This window comes from Eptatretus burgeri, chromosome 6 (assembly GCF_056783735.1).
Source record: "Eptatretus burgeri isolate ZD-2024b chromosome 6, Ebu_testis_v1, whole genome shotgun sequence".
Lineage (NCBI taxonomy): Eukaryota > Metazoa > Chordata > Myxini > Myxiniformes > Myxinidae > Eptatretus > Eptatretus burgeri.
In genome coordinates, this window is record NC_140966.1 from 43,134,526 (window position 1) to 43,156,007 (window position 21,482).

General features: G+C 40.8%; 1 protein-coding gene across 2 annotated transcripts in view; it reads right to left on the reverse strand.

The window, feature by feature from the left end:
* LOC147024650 (BAI1-associated protein 3-like) overlaps positions 1-15,817 on the reverse strand; it is a 180,727-nt gene extending 164,910 nt beyond the window's left edge. For both annotated transcript variants that reach the window (XM_085884765.1, XM_085884764.1), the window contains exons 1-2: positions 15,652-15,817; positions 3,886-3,938 (exon numbers count right to left, since the gene is read on the reverse strand). In XM_085884765.1, the coding sequence (XP_085740891.1) occupies positions 3,886-3,938; positions 15,652-15,661 (63 nt within the window). In that variant the 5' untranslated portion in view covers positions 15,662-15,817. The remainder of the gene's footprint in view (positions 1-3,885; positions 3,939-15,651) is intronic.
* Positions 15,818-21,482: the final 5,665 nt, after the last annotated feature.

A 21,482-nucleotide genomic window follows, 5' to 3' on the forward strand; every position in this document is an offset into this window, starting at 1 on the left:
TTGCACATGGCATGTGTGCATCGAATGAACTTTTCTACAGTGTATGGGAGTTCAGCCAACTTCTGAGAACCTACCTGAAGCCATCTACTAAAACGAATAATGGTTGACACTGAAGTAGTACTAGTTTTGTATGCAGCCTGTGACTGCTGGTTGCATCATTGCTGGGAGTGCAGCTCTGCCGCTGAGGGTGGCTGTGCCGCAGTGCCCCCCTGTTTATAGTAAGCTGGTTCTCATTTTGCCAACTTCAGAAGGACGATAGGCTGAGTCAACCCACCCGGTATTGTATAATGACTCAACAGGGGCTCAAACACAAAACCCTGAAACATTAAGCCAGCCAAATTAACCCTCAAGCCAACACCAGGCTTTACATTGAACTAAAGTACCATAGAAAGAGAAGACTTTGACTCTGCTTTGGCTAAATTTGGCTCAACATTGAAACGGCATTAAAATCATATTTTGTGTGCAATCGCACTGTAATAATTACTTCCGTCACCAAAGGTGAAGGGGGTCATGTTTTCACCCTATTTCTGTTTGTCTGTCTGTTTCTCTGTTTGTCTGTGTACAGGATATCTCAAAAAGTTGTGGATGGATCCGGGTGTAATTTAACCCTCTCGAGCCCCAGAGGTCATCGGTGACCGCATGCAATTTTGTTTGATTTTTTTTGTTCACCCAGAACATTTTGTGGGCTCGAGAGGGTTAATGGACAAATTGGGTGTGTGACAAGGCCGAACTGATTAGATTTTGGTGAAGATCCGGATCTGGATCCGACTACTTGAACTTTTCAAAAGTGATTCTTCACCATTGAGAGATAGAGCCAAAAATTATATATGGCACGATATCTCAAAAAGTTGGAGATGGATTCGCATGAAACTTGGTGGACAGGTTGGGTGTGTGACAAGGAAGCATGGTTTCAATTTTGGCGAAGAGCCGAATCCGGATCCGGATCTGATAATTTTTTTCGTGAGTCTTTGCCATTGAGAGATGGGCTAAACAAATATATAGCATGATATCTCAAAAAGTTGTGGACGGATTTCGATGAAACTTGGACAGGTTGGGTGTGTGACAAGGAAGAATTGATTCGATTTTGGTGAAGATCCGAATCCGGATCTGGATACGAGATTTATTTAATTTTTAAAGTGATTCTTCACCATTGAGAGAGATAGGGCCAAAAATGATATAGTACTGTATAGCATGGTATTTCAAAAATGGTATTTCAAAAATGTATTGGGCCCAATATGTTCTCGTGGATCATGTATTACGTGGTGGAGGTATGCACTCTCCCGAGCGCCATTCTACTTTGAGAAGTATCTGTTTGTGTGTTTGTTTGACTTTTGTTTACTATTACACCACTGGACGGGATTAGTTAAAAACTGATGGTTGTACTCGGGGTGTGCATGGGAAGGTTTTCAATGGTAAAACAATTTCATAGACCCAGGGGTTCAGGGTTGGGGGAGCACCCCAATTCTTTCTCTGATATTAAGGTATCGTGCCACCTAAGGTGGTGGGGTACACAAGTCACTCTAAAATACATGACGTCTGGGGAATTAACCCATCCATAATTCTGGGGTAATTCACCTATCAGTATTTCTGGAGGCATTAAAGGATGGGTTCATTGCTAGTTCTGTGTATGCAACACTCATTACTCTGAACTTAGCTTTGGATAGATTACGAACAAGACAAAGTGTAATGTTTAATGCAAAAGATAAAAACAATTAGTGGGGCAACTTAGCTAAATATAGCATAACAATTGTGCATTTGGTGAGGAAAGCACCAAATTTGGCACACTAGTAGCCTATCATATTATGAACAGATTTGGATATTGGGCCATCTCAAAATTTTTGATGGCAGTGGAAAATGGCTGCCACAGTCATCAGCAGCTGAATTTGAGATGGCCCAATATCCAAATCTGTTCATAATATGTTAGGCTACGAGTGTGCCAAATTTGGTGCTTTCCTCACAAAATGCACAATTGTTATGCTAAGTTTCCCCCACTAAATGAAGTTTAGCTTGGTGATCAACTTAATTTGAGCATTTCTGTGAATTGTTGAATGTAGGTTCCACAAAACACACATCCTTTTTTGATTTGGCAGTTGCCCACAAGAACGATGGTTCAGTTAAACCAGAATTGCCTTGTTGTTCGAGTGTAGTTCTGAACATATAGCACACTTGTCTCCATGCTGTCTGGTCAGTGTTTGGTTGATGACAACTATTAAACTGTTTCATTTGTGCTACACAGATAGGGTGTCGTATCAGTGAGTGTGCTGTCTCTTGGACGGATGTGAAGCTGGGTTCATACCTGCTCACAATGATTGCTGGTTCATGTTAAAGATTCCACGGTGTCGTTTGATGATGAGCAGGTGACTTATCACCGGCACCCTGAACAAATTACAAAATTCCTGCCCTGGCTTCCTCGTCAACCTGCAGTTGGCCCAGCATGGCAAATCAGTCATCAAGTTCTCCCTCCACACGAGTCGAGGGAGACTATCTATCGTCAAATTTCTCAAAATCCTCAATTTTCATTCGATTGACTTTAAATTTGAAGACCATTCGCATAACAGCTTACTAAATTCAAATACCAATTATTGTTGAGGTCAACATAGGTCAAAAGGTCAACATAGGCTGGATTTCTAAAATTGTCAATTTTCATCCCATTGACTTGAAATTTGAAGAGCATTTGCATATCAGATTACTGAATTTAACCATCTATTAATTTTAGGTTAACATAGGCCAAAAGGTCAACATAGGCAAAAAGGACAACATAGACCAAGTTTCTAAAATTGTCAATTTTCATCTGATTGACTTGACATGAGAAGATCATTTCTATATTAGGTCACTGAATTCAACCATCTATTATTTTGTGGTCATCATAGGCCAAAAGGTCAATATAGGCCAAATTTCTGGAATCGTCCATTTTCATCTGATTGACTTGAAATTTGAAGAGCATTTGCATATCAGGACATAGAATTCAACCACCTATTAATTTTATGTCAACATAGGCCAATAGGTCAACATAGGCCAAATTTCTAAAATTGTAAATTTTTTTATTTGATTGACTTGAAATTTAAACAGGATTTTCATATCAGTTCACTGAATTTAACCATCAATTATTTTTGAGGTCAAAAGCTCAACATAGGCCAACTTTCTAAAATTGAGAGATGGTGCCAAAGACTCTAAACATCATGATATCTCAAAAAGTTGAAGACAAGTTATTACAAAATTTGGTGGATTTGAGTTGGTTAGGTGACAAGAACAAGCCAATTTGATTTTGGTTCAGATCCAGCTTATCAATGGGAAAGAAAACGTAAACTATTCAGCCTGGCAGAGAGAGCTAAGTGCTCTTCCAAGTGCCATTCTATTTCATTCTGTTTTTTCCACACGATTTTTGTCCACAGTTTTGAAGCAATCGTTCTTAAAGTTTTTGTGTATTTATTGTACATGACTGGCAGAGGACAGCAACACACATTTTGGTCAGGATCTGGATGCTAGAATTTTTTAATTGATTCTTCACCATTGAGAGCTCAGGATAAAACCGATATATAGCACAATATCTCAAAATGTTATGGATGGATGAAGATGAAACTTGGTGGACAGGTTGGATGTGTGAGAGAATAATTTATTACATTTTGGTCAAGATTCGAATCCGATTATTTTTTAAATGATTCTTCACCATTGAGTGATATGGCTAAAACTGACATATAGCACAATATCTCAAAAAGTGTTAGACGCATTCTGACAAAACTTAGATGATCGGGTGGGTGGGTGACAAGGATACACAACCTTTGATTGCTCATTATAGTTACCGAATATATACCTTAATAACAGCTCAGAGTTAAGTTAAGTTTCACACATTTGTATGAGAAGGGGGGAAAAACAATTTTTACTGACCTCATTCTGTTGTTCTCCACCTATTTTGTTGTCGTTGTGCTTTTCCGGACCATCTGTGCAAATTAAAGAGACAGATGTTACAAGTTTTGTCAGTTAACTCAAATCTGTTTCTCAATATCCACAAATTACCGTTCGAAATTCAAACAGTATTGAAATAAATAATGAAATGATTATTTCATATGCAGTCTGTGGCTGGATCATTTCTGGTTACATCATTTCTGGAGACACGGTTGTGCCACTGATGCAATGCCCCTGTTTTACGAGTAAGGTGGTACTAAGTTTGTCAACCTCATAACGATGACAGGCTAAGTCAACCCACCTGGTGTTATTTAACCGTTAAGCAACACCAGGCTTAATAATGAAATGGGATACAACGATGTGGTTTGGGGCATTTGAAAGAACATTTCTCAACGTTTTGTCAAGTGAAGTCACATTTACTACAAATGTCATCCCCACAAGAAAAGCCACAGTGTGGTCTGGTCAATGGAGACAAGTCAGCGATACAGGTTAAAATAAACTTAAGAACGACCTCTGGAAGGCAGCCACAATTGAAAAAAATAATTAGTCAGTGGCTCAAAAAGAGACTGTTAGTGTTCTGCAGACGAAGTGAGCAGGCCAGCCAAGCCCAAGTGGTGAGGTTATTGAACTCATCCGTGAGTCGTTTGAGCGCAGTCTCCATAAGTCAATTTGAATTCGGCTGATGACCTGGGACAAATCTTGACAAAGCTTTATTAAACTATCTTTCACATGCGGCACTGCATCAATGCATTCCATTTCATTATTTTCAAATTACCGCTTGAATTTGGAACAGTAATTTGTGGACACCCTGTATTATTCGAGTGATTTGAGGCTCATGTGGCTTTATTGCTTGTTAAATCCTCGAGTAACAAACACACTTTTCCATTTTCATAAAATGAAGGCATAAGTTATTGAGTGAAAGCCAAAGCAGTATAAAATGTTTCTTCATCTCGACCCCTTACGAAGAGAGGTTGAACCTGAGTGAGTGAAGCTCTGAAGCTGCCGAACATAGAAATCTAATTGATACATGTTTGAAAGCTCTTGGATAGGAGAATGACATGGGAATTATTGTTATTGGTGGTGGACGTTTGTTATGTGTACATGATAACTGCAGAGGACAAAGAAGCACCCCAGCATGCCTTCTGGAGTGCTGTGATATCATGCACCTGCACTTCCTTTATTTTTTTTTATTTCCATTGACAGATATACCACTGAAATGTGCTTATAAAGATTTAGAATCTCGGCAGAAAATTTGATGGTTACAATTTTAGTTTTTTTTCAACATGCTTCGATGCTGGAAGAAAAAGGGGTGGCCTATACCCAGCAAACAGTCTACATTTATGCAATGTTGCTAGGCATTGCTATTATGGTTAAAACGGAGTTGCAAAGGTGCACCTCTTTGCTGGTAGCTTTTCGACTGTGGTATTATCACACATCTACACTTCCTGTACTTCTTTTCATATTAACATCGCTAACAGTTCATGAACATTTCAGGAGGAATTTGCTCCTCCCCATTGATGCGAACCTACGGGGATTGCCTATGATTTTATCTTTTTAAATGCTCAACATCAAGTAAGGAAGTAGTGTGTAACATTTTAAAAGTCTTTGGTATGACTGAGCCGTAGTTTGAGAAGCCAAACTCCCAGACTCAGAGCGGATGCTCTAACAGTATCAGCATTACTCAAAAAAGACTAAAGGCAGTACATATTTCCAGGAAACTGCCTCACTCTGAGAGTGTCCTCCATTTCTTCCCATTATGCTTGGACACAACTCCGTTGCACTGTTCGTAGTTTGATTTTGAAAACACCTTTTATATGTCTCCTCTGCCAATCGAACAATATTCTGTCTCAAAAGTTAGGCTTCACCATCGGCACCATTTGTCAAAATTCATTATAGGTTTTTCGAAACCTCATCGGTTGAGAAAAGCTGTCCTTGATCTTTTTTGCCGATTCAAATGCGTGATTTTAGATTTCTTAATGGAGAAGTGTTTCACGAGCAGCTATTCATTCCAGTTTCACATCGTTTTGGTGTTCTCATAATTGTTGGTAAGTTTGGGCCAGAGATGTCGAGCTTCCCCTTTCTTGGGTTGGATTGCATTTAACCACAGCTTTGAGAGTTTAAACAGTGGGATACATTTTTGGTTGACACCCACAATCCCCCTACTTCCTACCCCCCTTCAAATGTTGAAGTCATTCCACCGTTTGTACAAAGCATGGAAATTCCCAATTGTCAGTACATTAAACAGTCAAGATCTAGTTACCTTTTCCAGAAGCCTAACAACCTCCACCCCTAAGAAACATCTTGATAAAGACATAGCCAATGTTGTAACCCTAAATGTAGACAGACTTCTAATGAGACAAGTAATAGTCAAAAACCAATGGGATTTGAACCAAAGTTAACTAGAACGGGACTTGGTAGAACACATAGCTCTGCCAAACTGAACAATTTACATTTTGTATCTCACTGATAGGCTGGATCTGCTGACCTGAACCAAAATCGAATTGGCTTGTTCTTGTCACCGACTCAAATCATCCACTAAGTTTTGTCATCACCTGTCCAAAAGTTTTTGAGATATCGTACTATATATCGTTTTTGGCTCCATTTCTCAATGGTGAAGAATCACTTGGGAGAAGTAAAAATTCTCGTATCCAGATTCGGATCTTGACTAAAATCGACACAATCAGTCCGTGTCAGGAACCTAACCAGTTCACCAAATTTCGTCCAAATCCATCCCTGAATTTTTTCAGAACTCCTGCTCACAGACAGAGAGAGAAACAGACAGGGGTGTAAACATAATCTTGGTCCACCTTCGTTGGTGGAAGTAAATGTCTCGCTATTTATAACTTTATCATGATGGTGATTCAAAATACTTATTTGAATGGAAGATCATTACCTGCGAGCTGATGTGCTTTAAAGGAGAAAACAAAACGATAGATTCTCGTTGTTGGCAGCGAGAGAGTAATTTTTTTTGGAGTATTATCTTGCAATAATGAAACAATTATCCCGAGTTTCCATTCCACCATCTTGTATAAACACAGTACATTCCATTTGTGGTTTCACTGGATTCGACCCAAAATTCCAAAGCAACATACAATGAATTCAATAGCACACTCATTGAAAGAAAACTCTGCAATTTGCCATTAATTTTTAACGAGTTTGTTAAAAAAAAATTACCAACAAAACAACGGGTGGAACTTTATAGCTATTCAATGCCCAATATAGTTTATATTATTACAGTTTCATATTGTAATTATCTAGTACGTACTCTCTTGGCTCCCGCAGAGGCAGCTGAAATGTGCAAACTGAGGAATGTGTGTTATTGGGGATGGGGAATGTGTGTTATTTATTAACAAATGTTGTTCATCCGTACTTTTACTTCCTAAAGATAACTTGAGACAAAAACTACCAACAGGGTCTTTTTGGAACCCAGGCGTACATTTTGAAGTGTGATGTCTATTTTAGTTTAACAATGCATTTCATGTTTTATGAGTTTGTTTACTTTTGTGTGCCTGTTTAAAAAGAAAAACAACTATGTTTTAAGATCCCACCTTGCTGCACAGACTGACAAGCAAATCCTTTCTGGGGCCCAGAAAGACCCCAGTTGTTTACGTTCAACTTTTTTGCATGTATGATTACTTCATATGATATTTGTATCGAGCATGCCTTCCTGTTTATATTTTTAATGGTTATCAAGAGAGGTGCGAAGTACCCCTCCCTTTATAAGGAACGGTTTTTCTGAATGCAACTTTAACACAGGGACTAAAAATTCGTTTCTCGGCTTCTCCTGGATAAAATCGGCTGCAAATTTCAGAAATAAATCCTTTGTACGTAGAGACAATAGGTTCCAAATTTCAGCAACGTACATGTCCGCATTCTTGAATTTTTAACGAAAACCGTCAAAATCAATGTTGGTGTCTGTCAGTCTGTCCGTCTGTCCGCCCAAAATGTGGTGTCGCTCATATCTGAAAGGCTATACATTGAAACTAGCTGAAACTAGCCTAATGATCCCATTGAGCATGAACATCGAAAACAAAGTGTTCCGACCGGATATCATACTTAAGTACATAAGAGAAGAAGGGATTGCTTATTGAGGTGTTAATAGCAGTGATTTTTGGACTAAACGATGCAGAAATAGAGAAAATGATAAAACACCAAGACCTCAAGAATGAAGTCAGAATATCCTGGAAGCTGAAGAATGCCAAAGTTTTACCAGTGAGAGCTGAACCTACAGGAATGATGACAAAGAACCTCACAAAGACAATAAACATAGGGGCAAAACCCCTGGGTGCTCACCTGGTGGTGGCTGGATATGACAACCAGGCAACCACTGGTTAGCATGGATGACCACAAAATATATAATGGAGAAGAAAGTAAATATCCATGGATGTTCTTTTTTAATACCATGAACAAACCCTGGTACATCAAGGGTGATAAAGGTTGTGGTCAAGTTTTATCGAAATTGTGTGTGTGGCTTCAGAAAAGAAAGCAAATACATATTTTGGTGGGCAACCACCCCCTCCCCCCGTTGAGCCCCTTCGACACCAATTTTTTTTTAAATGTCATGAACAAACTTTGGTACATCATGGGTGATGAAGTTTGGAGTGAAGTGTCATCGGAATTGTGTCAATCGTTTGAGAAGAAAGCAAATACCTCTTTGGGGAGGCAACCCACTCTCCCTCCCCACCCCTGTTAACTCGCTCTGAAGACCCCTTCAGACCCCATTTTGTGTTTTTTTTAATGCCATCACAGGTGATGAAGGTTGTGGTCAAATTTCATTGAAATCATATGTGTAGTTTCTGAGAAGAAGTTGCAAGTATCTGTGGACGGACGGACGGACGGACGAAGCGCCATCCGATAACCTATCCGGAACTACTTTGCGGGTGAGCTAAAAACCATCCCTGGGAATATTGTTCCAATCAAACTACAGTTGGAAGCTGTCTAGGGCTCAGTGACGATCCTGAAGAGAGCCCTTGACACAAAACTTTGAGAACAGGAAACTTCATTGGTTGGTCCATGGATCGTGACCCCTTACTGAAATATAGTTGGATGCTTCGAGCACACCCTGGGAGGACTCCACTCCACATTCTGAAACCTACATATGTAGATCTATACCAATTAACGACACACACACACACATACACTTGCGCACTTGGCCGATATCGGCAATTTTTCGGGAATTGGCAGGTTGGAGCCAGTGTGATTACCGACTATAGTATGGATTGTAAACAACCCAGAAACCTTGAGTAGTTTTCACCAAAAAAAACATAACATTTAGAGAGACGTTTCAGGGAGATGTTCACAAACATTATTCTATACAAGCAGCTGTGTATGATTGGTGGAAAAAAATTTGTCTCGGTCATTAAGAAAACATGTTTATACTGCAAACAGCTCAGAAATCGGCTGAAAGAACCTTACCTCTAAGATGAAATAAGATACGGGATGCAACTTACCTTGCAAACGTACCTCTACCTTGTAGTCACTGTCAACTGCATATCCCGAACAGGACACGAATTGTACTGTACAGCTCAGTAAGAGACTCAAGCACTCCAACGGAACGCTTGGCTTGGCAAGTGATTAACAATTGCCATCAATACAACTATACACCCAGAAACGCACGTGTAATGTCTGAATTGGACTAATCAGCACTTGTTTTGGGAGTAGGAACTGCTGATACTTTCAAATCTGGAGCTTACATTTTGTAATTCTGCCTAGCTTAAGAGATTCTCTTGGGTATTCAGATACACCAATTAAATAAAGCCACGAACGCTGGCGTCCCCAGACGTTTATAAGAAATGCAACATAGCCAGCAATTCGTAGCTATGATGAACAGGCATTTGATAATATGAGTGAGGAAAGTGGGAAAAAAACTTTGTCGTTAAGAAATCGTTGTGGCCTGTTCAAAGTCAAAGCATGGTTGAGCAGACCAAAAGACATGGTGGCTTCAGACCCCAGCAAGGTTACCCTGGAAACGCCATAAGACCCTTGTCGGCGAGGTGGCTGAGGATCGCCTGATGAAGGATATAATTTTACTAAGGCCGTTAATTGTCTCCAAAATTGGTGTTTTAAACATACGGTACTGTCATGTACTGTATTGTAGCTTCGCTGGATAAAAAAATAGTTTCACAGAATAAATATAGTTTCATGGGATGTCTCACTGTAAACATACAGTCCTGTATGTACTGTATTGTAGCTTTGCGGGATAAACATCATTTCGCGGGATAAACATGTAAGCATCTTCAATGAAACTGCAATCGTGCATTCGTGGTCAAAAACATTTTAAACTTTAAAAACTTTCCCCTTTGAACCAGGACCGCCACAAACCAATCACGTTATCACCCTTGTACTCATTGTACCAATTCCCCGACTTTAGTGGTGTCACCATTAGTGGCCTTTTGCACTACCATGAACCGCCGTGTACTGATAACGTTAGCCCCCTTGTCCCCATTGTACCAATTCCCAAACTTTGTTGGTGGCGCCATTTGCGGCCTTTTTCATTACCAGGAACCGCTGTGTACTAATAACGTTATCCCCCTTGTCCCCATTGTACCAATTCTCTGACTTTGTTGGTGTCGACATTTGCAGCCTTTTTCTTGAGTACCGGAAAAAGCGATATTTTTTCCAATGTCTACTTTTACGGTGTCCCTAATTTTTGCTATGTCCCTAATTATGAGGCTGCGGATAGCTTCAAAGTCTCAACAAGTGTCCCTCTATCGATATTCAAAATTTCACGAACTTTCATCCATAAGTTCATAAGTTATGAGCCCTCGTGTTTGATTATTTTATTACCGGAGTCAAAATGTTTCTATGTCCAACTTTTTGGGGTTCGCCCCATCGTGCAAAAACGAGCAAAAAAGCAAACACTATGGTACTTAGGTGGAACTTCTTTCAAATACAATTAATTAGACGTATTTGCCGATGTATATTCTAAGTTTCAGCTAGTTTCAATGTATAGCCTTTCAGATATGAGCGACACCACATTTTGGGCGGACAGACGGACAGACTGACAGACACCAACATTGATTTTGACGGTTTTCGTTAAAAATTCAAGAATGCGGACATGTACGTTGCTGAAATTTGGAACCTATTGTCTCTACGTACAAAGGATTTATTTCTGAAATTTGCAGCCGATTTTATCCAGGAGAAGCCGAGAAACGAATTTTTAGTCCCTGTGTTAAAGTTGCATTCAGAAAAACCGTTCCTTATAAAGGGAGGGGTACTTCGCACCTCTCTTGATAACCATTAAAAATATAAACAGGAAGGCATGCTCGATACAAATATCATATGAAGTAATCATACATGCAAAAAAGTTGAACGTAAACAACTGGGGTCTTTCTGGGCCCCAGAAAGGATTTGCTTGTCAGTCTGTGCAGCAAGGTGGGATCTTAAAACATAGTTGTTTTTCTTTTTAAACAGGCACACAAAAGTAAACAAACTCATAAAACATGAAATGCATTGTTAAACTAAAATAGACATCACACTTCAAAATGTACGCCTGGGTTCCAAAAAGACCCTGTTGGTAGTTTTTGTCTCAAGTTATCTTTAGGAAGTAAAAGTACGGATGAACAACATTTGTTAATAAATAACACACATTCCCCATCCCCAATAACACACATTCCTCAGTTTGCACATTTCAGCTGCCTCTGCGGGAGCCAAGAGAGTACGTACTAGATAATTACTATATGAAACTGTAATAATATAAACTATATTGGGCATTGAATAGCTATAAAGTTCCACCCGTTGTTTTGTTGGTAAATCTTTTTTAACAAACTCGTTAAAAATTAATGGCAAATTGCAGAGTTTTCTTTCAATGAGTGTGCTATTGAATTCATTGTATGTTGCTTTGGAATTTTGGGTCGAATCCAGTGAAACCACAAATGGAATGTACTGTGTTTATACAAGATGGTGGAATGGAAACTCGGGATAATTGTTTCATTATTGCAAGATAATACTCCAAAAAAAATTACTCTCTCGCTGCCAACAACGAGAATCTATCGTTTTGTTTTCTCCTTTAAAGCACATCAGCTCGCAGGTAATGATCTTCCATTCAAATATCAGAGTGCTCAAATAAGTATTTTGAATCACCATCATGATAAAGTTATAAATAGCGAGACATTTACTTCCACCAACGAAGGTGGACCAAGATTATGTTTTCACCCCTGTCTGTTTCTCTCTCTGTCTGCGAGCAGGAGTTCTGAAAAAATTTAGGGATGGATTTGGACGAAATTTGGTGAACTGGTTAGGTTCCTGACACGGACTGATTGTGTCGATTGTAGTCAAGATCCGAATCTGGATACGAGAATTTTTACTTCTCCCAAGTGATTCTTCACCATTGAGAAATGGAGCCAAAAACGATATATCGTACGATATCTCAAAAACTTGTGGACAGGTGATGACAAAACTTAGTGGATGATTTGAGTCGGTGACAAGAACAAGCCAATTCGATTTTGGTTCAGGTCAGCAGATCCAGCCTATCAGTGAGATACAAAATGTAAATTGTTTAGTTTGGCAGAGCTATGTGTTCTACCAAGTCCCGTTCTAGTTAACTTTGGTTCAAATCCCATTGGTTTTTGACTATTACTTGTCTCATTAGAAGTCTGTCTACATTTAGGGTTACAACATTGGCTATGTCTTTATCAAGATGTTTCTTAGGGGTGGAGGTTGTTAGGCTTCTGGAAAAGGTAACTAGATCTTGACTGTTTAATGTACTGACAATTGGGAATTTCCATGCGTTGTACAAACGGTGGAATGACTTCAACATTTGGAGGGGGGTAGGAAGTAGGGGGATTGTGGGTGTCAACCAAAAATGTATCCCACTGTTGAAACTCTCAAAGCTGTGGTTAAATGCAATCCAACCCAAGAAAGGGGAAGCTCGACATCTCTGGCCCAAACTTACTAACAATTATGAGAACACCAAAACGATGTGAAACTGGAATGAATAGCTGCTCGTGAAACACTTCTCCATTAAGAAATCTAAAATCACGCATTTGAATCGGCAAAAAAGATCAAGGACAGCTTTTCTCAACCGATGAGGTTTCGAAAAACCTATAATGAATTTTGACAAATGGTGCCGATGGTGAAGCCTAACTTTTGAGACAGAATATTGTTCGATTGGCAGAGGAGACATATAAAAGGTGTTTTCAAAATCAAACTACGAACAGTGCAACGGAGTTGTGTCCAAGCATAATGGGAAGAAATGGAGGACACTCTCAGAGTCCTTGCACAATCCTTGCATCCCTCTTTCCCATGATATAGCAACGTTTGAGTGAGGCATAGCTCTCCCCACCTCCCCTGAGGTTTGTGTGTGTGTGTGTGTGTGTGTGTGTGTGTGTGTGTGTGTGTGTGTGTGTGTGTGTTTGGTCAGTGTTTGAGAACACTGAGCAGCAATCAAAAAGTTCAGTTAACAAGATCAATTCTAAAATCATTATGATAAAAACATAATACTAAGTACTTCAGTCATCGTTTAAATGAAGAAGCAGGAATAAAAGTATTTTTATTTATTTGAAAATGAGTAATCAGTACTACTAGTAGATTAAGTATAGAGTCATAGTAATACAAGTAATAATTTAATGAAACGGAAGACCAAGAAGGAACCCGAAGAAGTGAAGAACAAAGATGGAGATGGAGTCACCAGGAGGAACCTGGATAGGATTCAGGTTTCAGCCACGACTCCATCCATCCATCCATTGGGACCATACTCTGTGCAGAGCGTTGATGCTGCCTAAGCAGTCTCTTTGGCTGTTGGGCACAATCCTGGATGGGTCGCCACTCCGACACAGGATACCAGCAAGCTGGCACTCATTTTGTCGACCTCGGAAGGATGACAGGCAGAGTCAACCCCACCTGGTATTAATTCAACAGCCGAGTGGGGTTTGAACTTGGGATCCTTGGATCCCAAGCCCACCACCCTAACCATTAAGCCATCAGGCATCGCCACTATTCCGCTACCCTCAAACCCATCCAGGCGCAGCCAAGTAAACCTAACAGAAACATTTCTGCAATAATTCACTTCTCCTTCGAGAGATCGATAACAGAAGAGAGGAATAGAGAGGAAAAGAGATGAAAGAAAAGAAAAAGCAAGAATTTGAATAAATAAAGAGAATTGTGAAAAATAAATAAGTTTGAAAGAAGTGTGAAAGGAATGAAAGGAGTAAAAAACAAAGATGTTGGCAAGAACCTGGACAGACAGATTTCAGCAGCTACTCCCCAGGCTCAAAAACAGCAACATGTTCAAGCTACCAGTGGTCCGTCAGTTTGGAAGCACAGTCCACACAGCATCAGGATATGGTACAAACATAATGAAATGGAATACCAAGAAGGAACCCGAAGAAGTAAAGAACAAATACGGAGTCATCAGGAGGAACCTGGATAGGATTGGGGTTTCAGTCGCTACTCCACAACCCTCAAACCCACCCAGGTGCAAACAAGTGAGCCTTGCAGAATTTTTTTTGCAAGAATTCACTTCTCCTTAGAGAGATAGATGGGGAGATGAATAAAGAGTAAAAGACTAGCTGGGAGGCGACGATGGTTCGTGGGCATTATTGAACAATGCCACGATAGGTACAATTGAGTTAGTGGAAGCTTTTGAGGAAGCCCTACCGTAAAAACCTATCTCTTCTGTCAAAATTGACCAAATCAAATCGGATTTTTTGTAGGTTGTATTGATGGACATGATGCACAGCTTCTAGGAAATGAAATTGCAAGAACAAAATCGAGAAAAAAAGTTAAACTGGGCGTGGCTCCGCCTACAAGGGGCGTGGGATGCCCCTCGTACAAAAAGACACAACTAGACCATGATATCTAGCTTGTGTCCAACTTTCATCAAGATCGCATCAAACGTCACGGAGCTATGCTCTGGAGAGAGTCACAAACAGACAGACAGACAGACACACAGACACAACGAAAACAGTGGTCACTGCTGGTGCCCGCAAACCAATAAAAGAGAAGAAAAAGCAAGAACAACAAGAAATATTGAGATTTGTGAAAAAAGTGAGTTTGTGTAATAGTAGTAGTAGTAGTCGTAGTAGTGGTAGTCGTTGAAATTATGATTAAAGTGAGTTTGTGTAATAGTAATAGTTTAAATAAGGAAGTAGTCGTAGTAGTAGTAGTAGCAGTATTAATTTAAATAAGTAGTAAAAGTCCTACAAATAATGATTAAAGTGAGTTTGTGTAGCAGTGATAGTTTAAATGAGGAATTAGTAGTAGTAGTCGCAGTAGTGGTAGTCGTTGAAATTATGATTAAAGTGAGTTTGTGTAATAGTAATAGTTTAAATGAGGAAGTAGTCGTAGTAGTAGTAGTAGTAGCAGTAGTAGTTTAAATAAGTAGTAATAGTCCTACAAATAATGATTTAAGTGAGTTTGTGTAACAGTGATAGTTTAAATGAGGAGGCAGTAATAATCGTAGTAGTAGTAGTAGTAGTAGTTTAAATGTGTTATCAGTTGCAGTATTTAGTGGTATTATGAGTAAGTTTTGGTGGTGGTGGTTGTAGTCGTGGTAGGAGTAGTGGTAGTAGTTTGAGTAAGCAATACTAGTAGTAGAAAGTCGTTTTGGTAACCAGCAGTAAAGTTTTTAGTAGTATTTAAACGAGGAAGCAGTGGATGTAAACAAGCATCATTGAACAGCAGCGATTCGACGGAGACGTCACTCAATGTTCGAATCTTCACGAAAACCCTTAGGAAACGTGTCCCGAAATGTTCATCACTCCAGAGCGACCGAGTCGTGAAAGCATGAGAGAAATTGCGCACACTTACCGAGGCTCATGTTGCTGTCCCACCTTGGGCCACGAAGTTTGGCACGAAGATTACCAACCGAAGTATTCCCGTGGAATAAAGCGCAGCAGCGTGAGAGCAGGTTTTAAACTCATTCGTGGGAAACATTCTGGACTTTCCCATCGCTCCACCTCGAAAGCGTCTTTCAGTGGGCGTTGCGGTGCCTTTTGCGATCTTGTTACAGAAACGACGAGATGCACCACCCCTTGGGCATCATGAAATTCTAGAAACAGTACATATCGACACTGAGGCTTTTTCGCCTTCACAAAGCCCATCAATGTAGATTACATACGGCTTACATGTTACATCATTACAACCATCAAAAAAAAAAAAAAAATATATATATATATATATATATATATATTAGGAAATGACATGAAAGTTTACCGGACTCGGTTGTGACATGGTAAGTGTGTCTTGTGCGATTCTGGGATGTCAATAGTTCAAACCGCTGCTGAATCATACCAACGACTTTAAACATAGGGGCAATACCCCTGGGCACTCACCTGGTAGCAGCTGTAATAAGATGTCCAGGAAACCACTGGTAGGCATGGATGACCCACAAAATATGTAAGAGAGAAACACCACAAAATCAGACACAGGCGGAGGCCATTCAGCCCATCATACCTGCTCCACATCAACACCACACCAATTTATCAACACGAGATCAAAATAAGAAAATGCAAAATGTTTTTTTTAATTTAAATATTTTTTGTAGTTTTTGTATTTTTCCCCCCCAAAGGGAGGGGGCATGGGCATGGACATGGGTAAAAATACAACCATCAACCACACAACACCCCTTGACGAGACTCCCACCAACAGCTCTCCGCACACATGCACACAATCACCCACAAATGCTCGAGCGATGCCTGGTGTTGGCTTAATGCCTAGAATTGTGGACTTAGGATCCTGGGGTCCTGAGTTCAAATCTTGCTTGGCTGTTAAATTAATACCAGGTAGGGTTGACTCTGCCTGTCATCCTTCTCGGGTCAGCAAAAAAAATACCAGTATGCTGGTATCCTGTGTTGGAGTGGCAACCTGTCCAGGATTGTGCCTAATAGCCCAGGAGACTGCTTAGGCAGCAGCAACACTCTGCACAGAGTATGGTCATGATGGATGGATACTCAAGCTACCTAAAAGTCCTGCCAACATCCTTATACCCCTCTATCTCCATAACTTCCAGGTACCTATCTATTTCCAATTTAAACTTATCTACTGTTTGTGCTGCCACTACCTTTCCAGGGAGACCACTCCATGCATTAACCACTCTCTGAGTGAAGGAACCCTGCCTTACTATTGTCTACCGAGAAGAAAGTAAATACCTATGGAATATTTTATTCATACTGTGAACAAACTTTGGTACATCACTGGTGATGAAGGTTGTGGTCAAGTTTCATTGAAATCGTGTGCGTAGTTTCAGAAAAGTTGCAACTACGTTTTGGACGGACTGATGATGCGCCATCCCACAAGCTCCTCGGAACTACGTTCCAGGTGAGCTAAAAATGGTACGTGCTGCTTCCTTGCTTGACGCCGAGCATTAAAATGGATAAAGCACAAGCGCGGATGAACAACACCAAGTATAACCTTGCCAAGAAACTGCTTTGGCAGCACCAACGCTCTGTAAAGAGAGTCGCACAACTTAATAACGTTGTCAAAGGTTGGATCGATCACAAGAGGATGTGGCATTGTGACCGATCCAACCTTTGACAAAGTCGGTAACATGGGGTAAAAGCGCCATCCATCTGCCAACGTCTGTGAGACGTCGCAGTGATTGCTGAGAATATGCCAACGATGGTGATCACGTGAGACCGACGTTGGGCCAATGGTACTACATTGACCTTTGAGCAATGCTGATCAAATCTGGTGTTGGTTTAATGGGTAAGGTGCAAGGTCTTGAGTTCAAGTCCCTGTGTTGAGCCCCACACCAGGTGGGTTCATTCAGCCCGTCATCCTTCTGAGGTTGGCAAAAGGAGTATCAGCTTACTCGAAACAGGGGAACAGCTGCACTTCCAGGAAATGATGTAACCAGCAGCCACTGGCTGCAGATGACGACGATGATGATGATCATGATGATGATCATGATGATGATGATGATGACATAGAATGTCAAGGTGTTACCTGGGAATCCTTCCAGCAATATTTTGTGAGCTTCAAACTTCATCCAGGACCCGTTGCTGCTGTTCCAGTCTCTGCGAAGATCTCAACATTTCACACGGACCGAACTAGCAAGTTGATAAACTTTTAGGGCCTTAGGCTAAATAATCCTTCCCACCAATTTAGTTCACCATCAGCCTTGGTGAAGTTTTCTGTGCCACAACTTTCACAGCACTCAAGAGACAGATTGCAACATTAATAGGGAGTACTAACAGTCATCAGTTGAAAAAAAAAATCAACGGAGTGAAGTGCTTGGAATAAGGACATTAGAAATTTGATAGCTATTCATGATAAAATCATTTAAAGAAATTTAATTGTGAATTTATGATACAGAGAATATAACGAATTAAAAGATGTTCTTTTTAAAAATCAAAACCATATATGATGCACACTGTACATGCACGTTTTTGGTTTATTATATATGAATAGGAATAGTGGTGATAAATGTGGTGCATTTGCAATGAGATATTGACTGCAATGAGAAGTGATGCCGATATTGACTTGCCTCATCTCGTTTAGGAAAGCTTTGAAGACGATGCTTTGGGCGAATATTCCTATCTTTCTTGTGCCTTCCTGTGGAGACGTTGATGTGGATTGCAATGGATTGGGGAGAGCATGCTCTAGACAAAGCAACATCAAGCTGACCCTGGGTGAAAACTAGTTGTGGAAGGTTTTCCTTAATAGAACAGAGCAATAATAGGACAGAGCAATTTGAAAACTGGACGTTTTGGCAAAATACCAAATCGGACTCCTAGAAGTTTTACAACTTGTCCGGGAGAAAACAAAACATTCCCTTGCCGCTCCCTTAAGGACCTTGTCCATGGTGTTCATTCCTTATCCTTGGCCACTCACGACATATCCGTGGCTGCCCACGCCTTGTCCGCATCGCCTCCACCTTGTACGTGGCCACACGAACACTCATGAAATAACTGCATCGAGACTGCTAGATGTTGTCTGCCTTTTCCTCAGATGAGTGTTGGCTTTACAGAACTGCAACAATATGTATAATATGTCACGTGTAATATGTGTGTATATAATACGCCCCATGAAGCCTGGTGTTGGCTTAGTGGTTAGGGTGGCGGCTTGGGATCCCAGGGTCCTGAGTTCAAGCCCCGTTGGCTGCTGAATTAACACCAGGGGGTTGACTCAGCCTGTCATCCATCTGAGGTCGGCGAAGTGAGTACCAGTGTACTGGTCCCGGTGTATGCCCCGGTTAGAATAGGTGTACCATATCCCTGTTTGTCGTAAGAGGCGACCAGGGTTGGCGTCAGGAAGGGAATCCGGCCATAAAACATTGCCTCAAGAAAAAGCCTAACCCCTGCACAGCAGGGAAAAATGGCTGTAAAAACGGTCATTTTTTTTTTTTATAATATGCCCCATACGATATGAGTATGATCACACATCGACACATGTATGTACATAACATGTACAATGTCATGTATAATATGTGTACAGTCACAATTGTGCATGCGTATGTGTAAATAACAATTCATGTATGTGTGCATGCGTGTGCGTGTGCACGTGCCACCGGTCGTCATCTCCACTCGCGAGTCTCGAAGACTGAATGGAACCTTCCCTGGCACTGAAGAATCCATCTTCACCCCAGCAAGAAACCACGACTTATGGACCAAGCTGTTTCCCCATCCGTGCTCCGTTCAATGGTGCTTTCCCCTGTCCTCAAGCATTCATCTTCACCCCAGCAAGGAGCCACGACTCATGGACCAAACTGTCTCCTTATCCATGCCGCGTTTAACAGAGCCTTGACTGGTCTAGAACAATCCATCTCCACTCCAGCAAGGAACCACGATTCAAGGACCAATCTGCCTCCTCATCCATACTCTGTTCAACGGAGCCCTTCCCAGTCCTGAAGCATCCTTCTTCACTCCAGCAAGGAGCCACGACTCATAGACCAAGCCAGCCCCGAAGTGGCGACGATGTCAATTTGCGCGACCACCCTATGTTGCCTCTGGGGTATGCCTGGTCTCAGTCTCTACCTTCTCGGTGTCATCCTTCGTTGATGGGATAGAGTCGGCAAAACCAAACAAGCCGCAAAGCAAGGCCAGAGTGCCAGGCTGCATCCCAAACACGTGGGTTGGTGCAACTCCGGGAAGCCTCTGCGTAGCCCTCTTCCCCAACAAATCTGCTGTCCTCGCACGATTCTCAGTCCCATCAAATTCGTACTTGGCACAGTCCTCGATCCCACAAAACTCGATCCCATGCGGGCGGAACTTGGCAAAAAGGGAGTTGTCAAAGCTCGTCGGGTTTTCATTCTTGGTGTGATGGGTCGCCAAAACCCAACAAGGTGTGTGTGTGTGTGTGTGTTTTTCCAGGTCGTAACCTTTTACCATTTCAGCTTTTGTCATCAAATTTTCAACAAATCTTTATTATGAGAATATGGAGAAGACAAATTAATAATTTGGTCAAAAGGTCAAAGGTCAAAATCCCATAAAATTGGCACTTTTCATCCAATTGACCTGAAATTTTCAGAATTTGCATATTCGGTCACTAAAATGGTTCACCAATCAAAGCCAGAATGCGATTGTTTTTTCTTTTTCTTTTTTAGATCAAAAAGTCGTCAAGTTTCATAAAATCGTCAATTTTCACCCGATTGACTTGAAATTTGAACAGGGTTTGCATATTGGGTCACTGAATTGGTTCATCAATAAAATGCTAGAAGTCGATTGTTTTGAGGTCAAAAGGTCAAGGTCTCAAAATTGTCAAATTCCATCTAATTGACTGGAAATTTGAATAGGGTTTGGATATTGGATCACTGAAACATATTGTTTTTGACGTCAAAATGTCAGGGTCGCCGAAAAGCGGCAATTTTTTTTTGTATCTTCTTTAGCTGTTTTTGTCATGTTTAGCATATGGAAAAAGAAGTCTGATTACAAAGCGGATGCAGATCGGCTTTGATTACAAAGCGGACACAGATAGGTTTTGATTACAAAGCGGACACAGATAGGTTTTGCATTTTGAGATGGTTTCAAGTTGTGTATTCTATTTGTTGTGGAATTGAGATCGAAAAATGTCGAAGGAGGTCATTCCTATCTTGTCATTCCTTCCTAACTTGTTTGGTTGTCTTTTTAAAATTTTTTTTACCTTCGCCAACGATGGTGAACGAGGATATCTGTGTCTGTGCACAGGATATCTCAAAAAGTTGTGGACGGATCCAGATGATATTTTGTGGACAGGTTGGGTGTGTGACAAGGACGAACTGATTAAATTTTGGTGAAAATCTGGATCCAGATCCGAGGATGCAGATCCAGATCTGGCTACTGGAATTTTAAAAGTGATTCTTCACCATTGAAAGTTCGGGATCAAAAATGATACATAACACGATATCTCAAAAATGTATTGGGCACTATATGTTCTCGTGGAACACACATTTTTTTTGGGGGGGGGGGGGGTGAGGGGGTTAGGGAGATATGCACTCGACCGAGTGCCCATCTAGTTTTAAATATTTTATCCTGACTTGTTCAACTCTGTTTTTTCCCCAATATGGATGGCAATGACGTCGTCATATCGTAAATTATTTTGAGGGGAATCTGCACGGGGAACCCCCCAACCCCTACCGCCCCAGTGACATGTCTCATACAGGTCTCTTTCTTAGTTCCCTTAATGCCCCTTCCAATATTCCCGTCCCTTCTGTCTTCACTCAA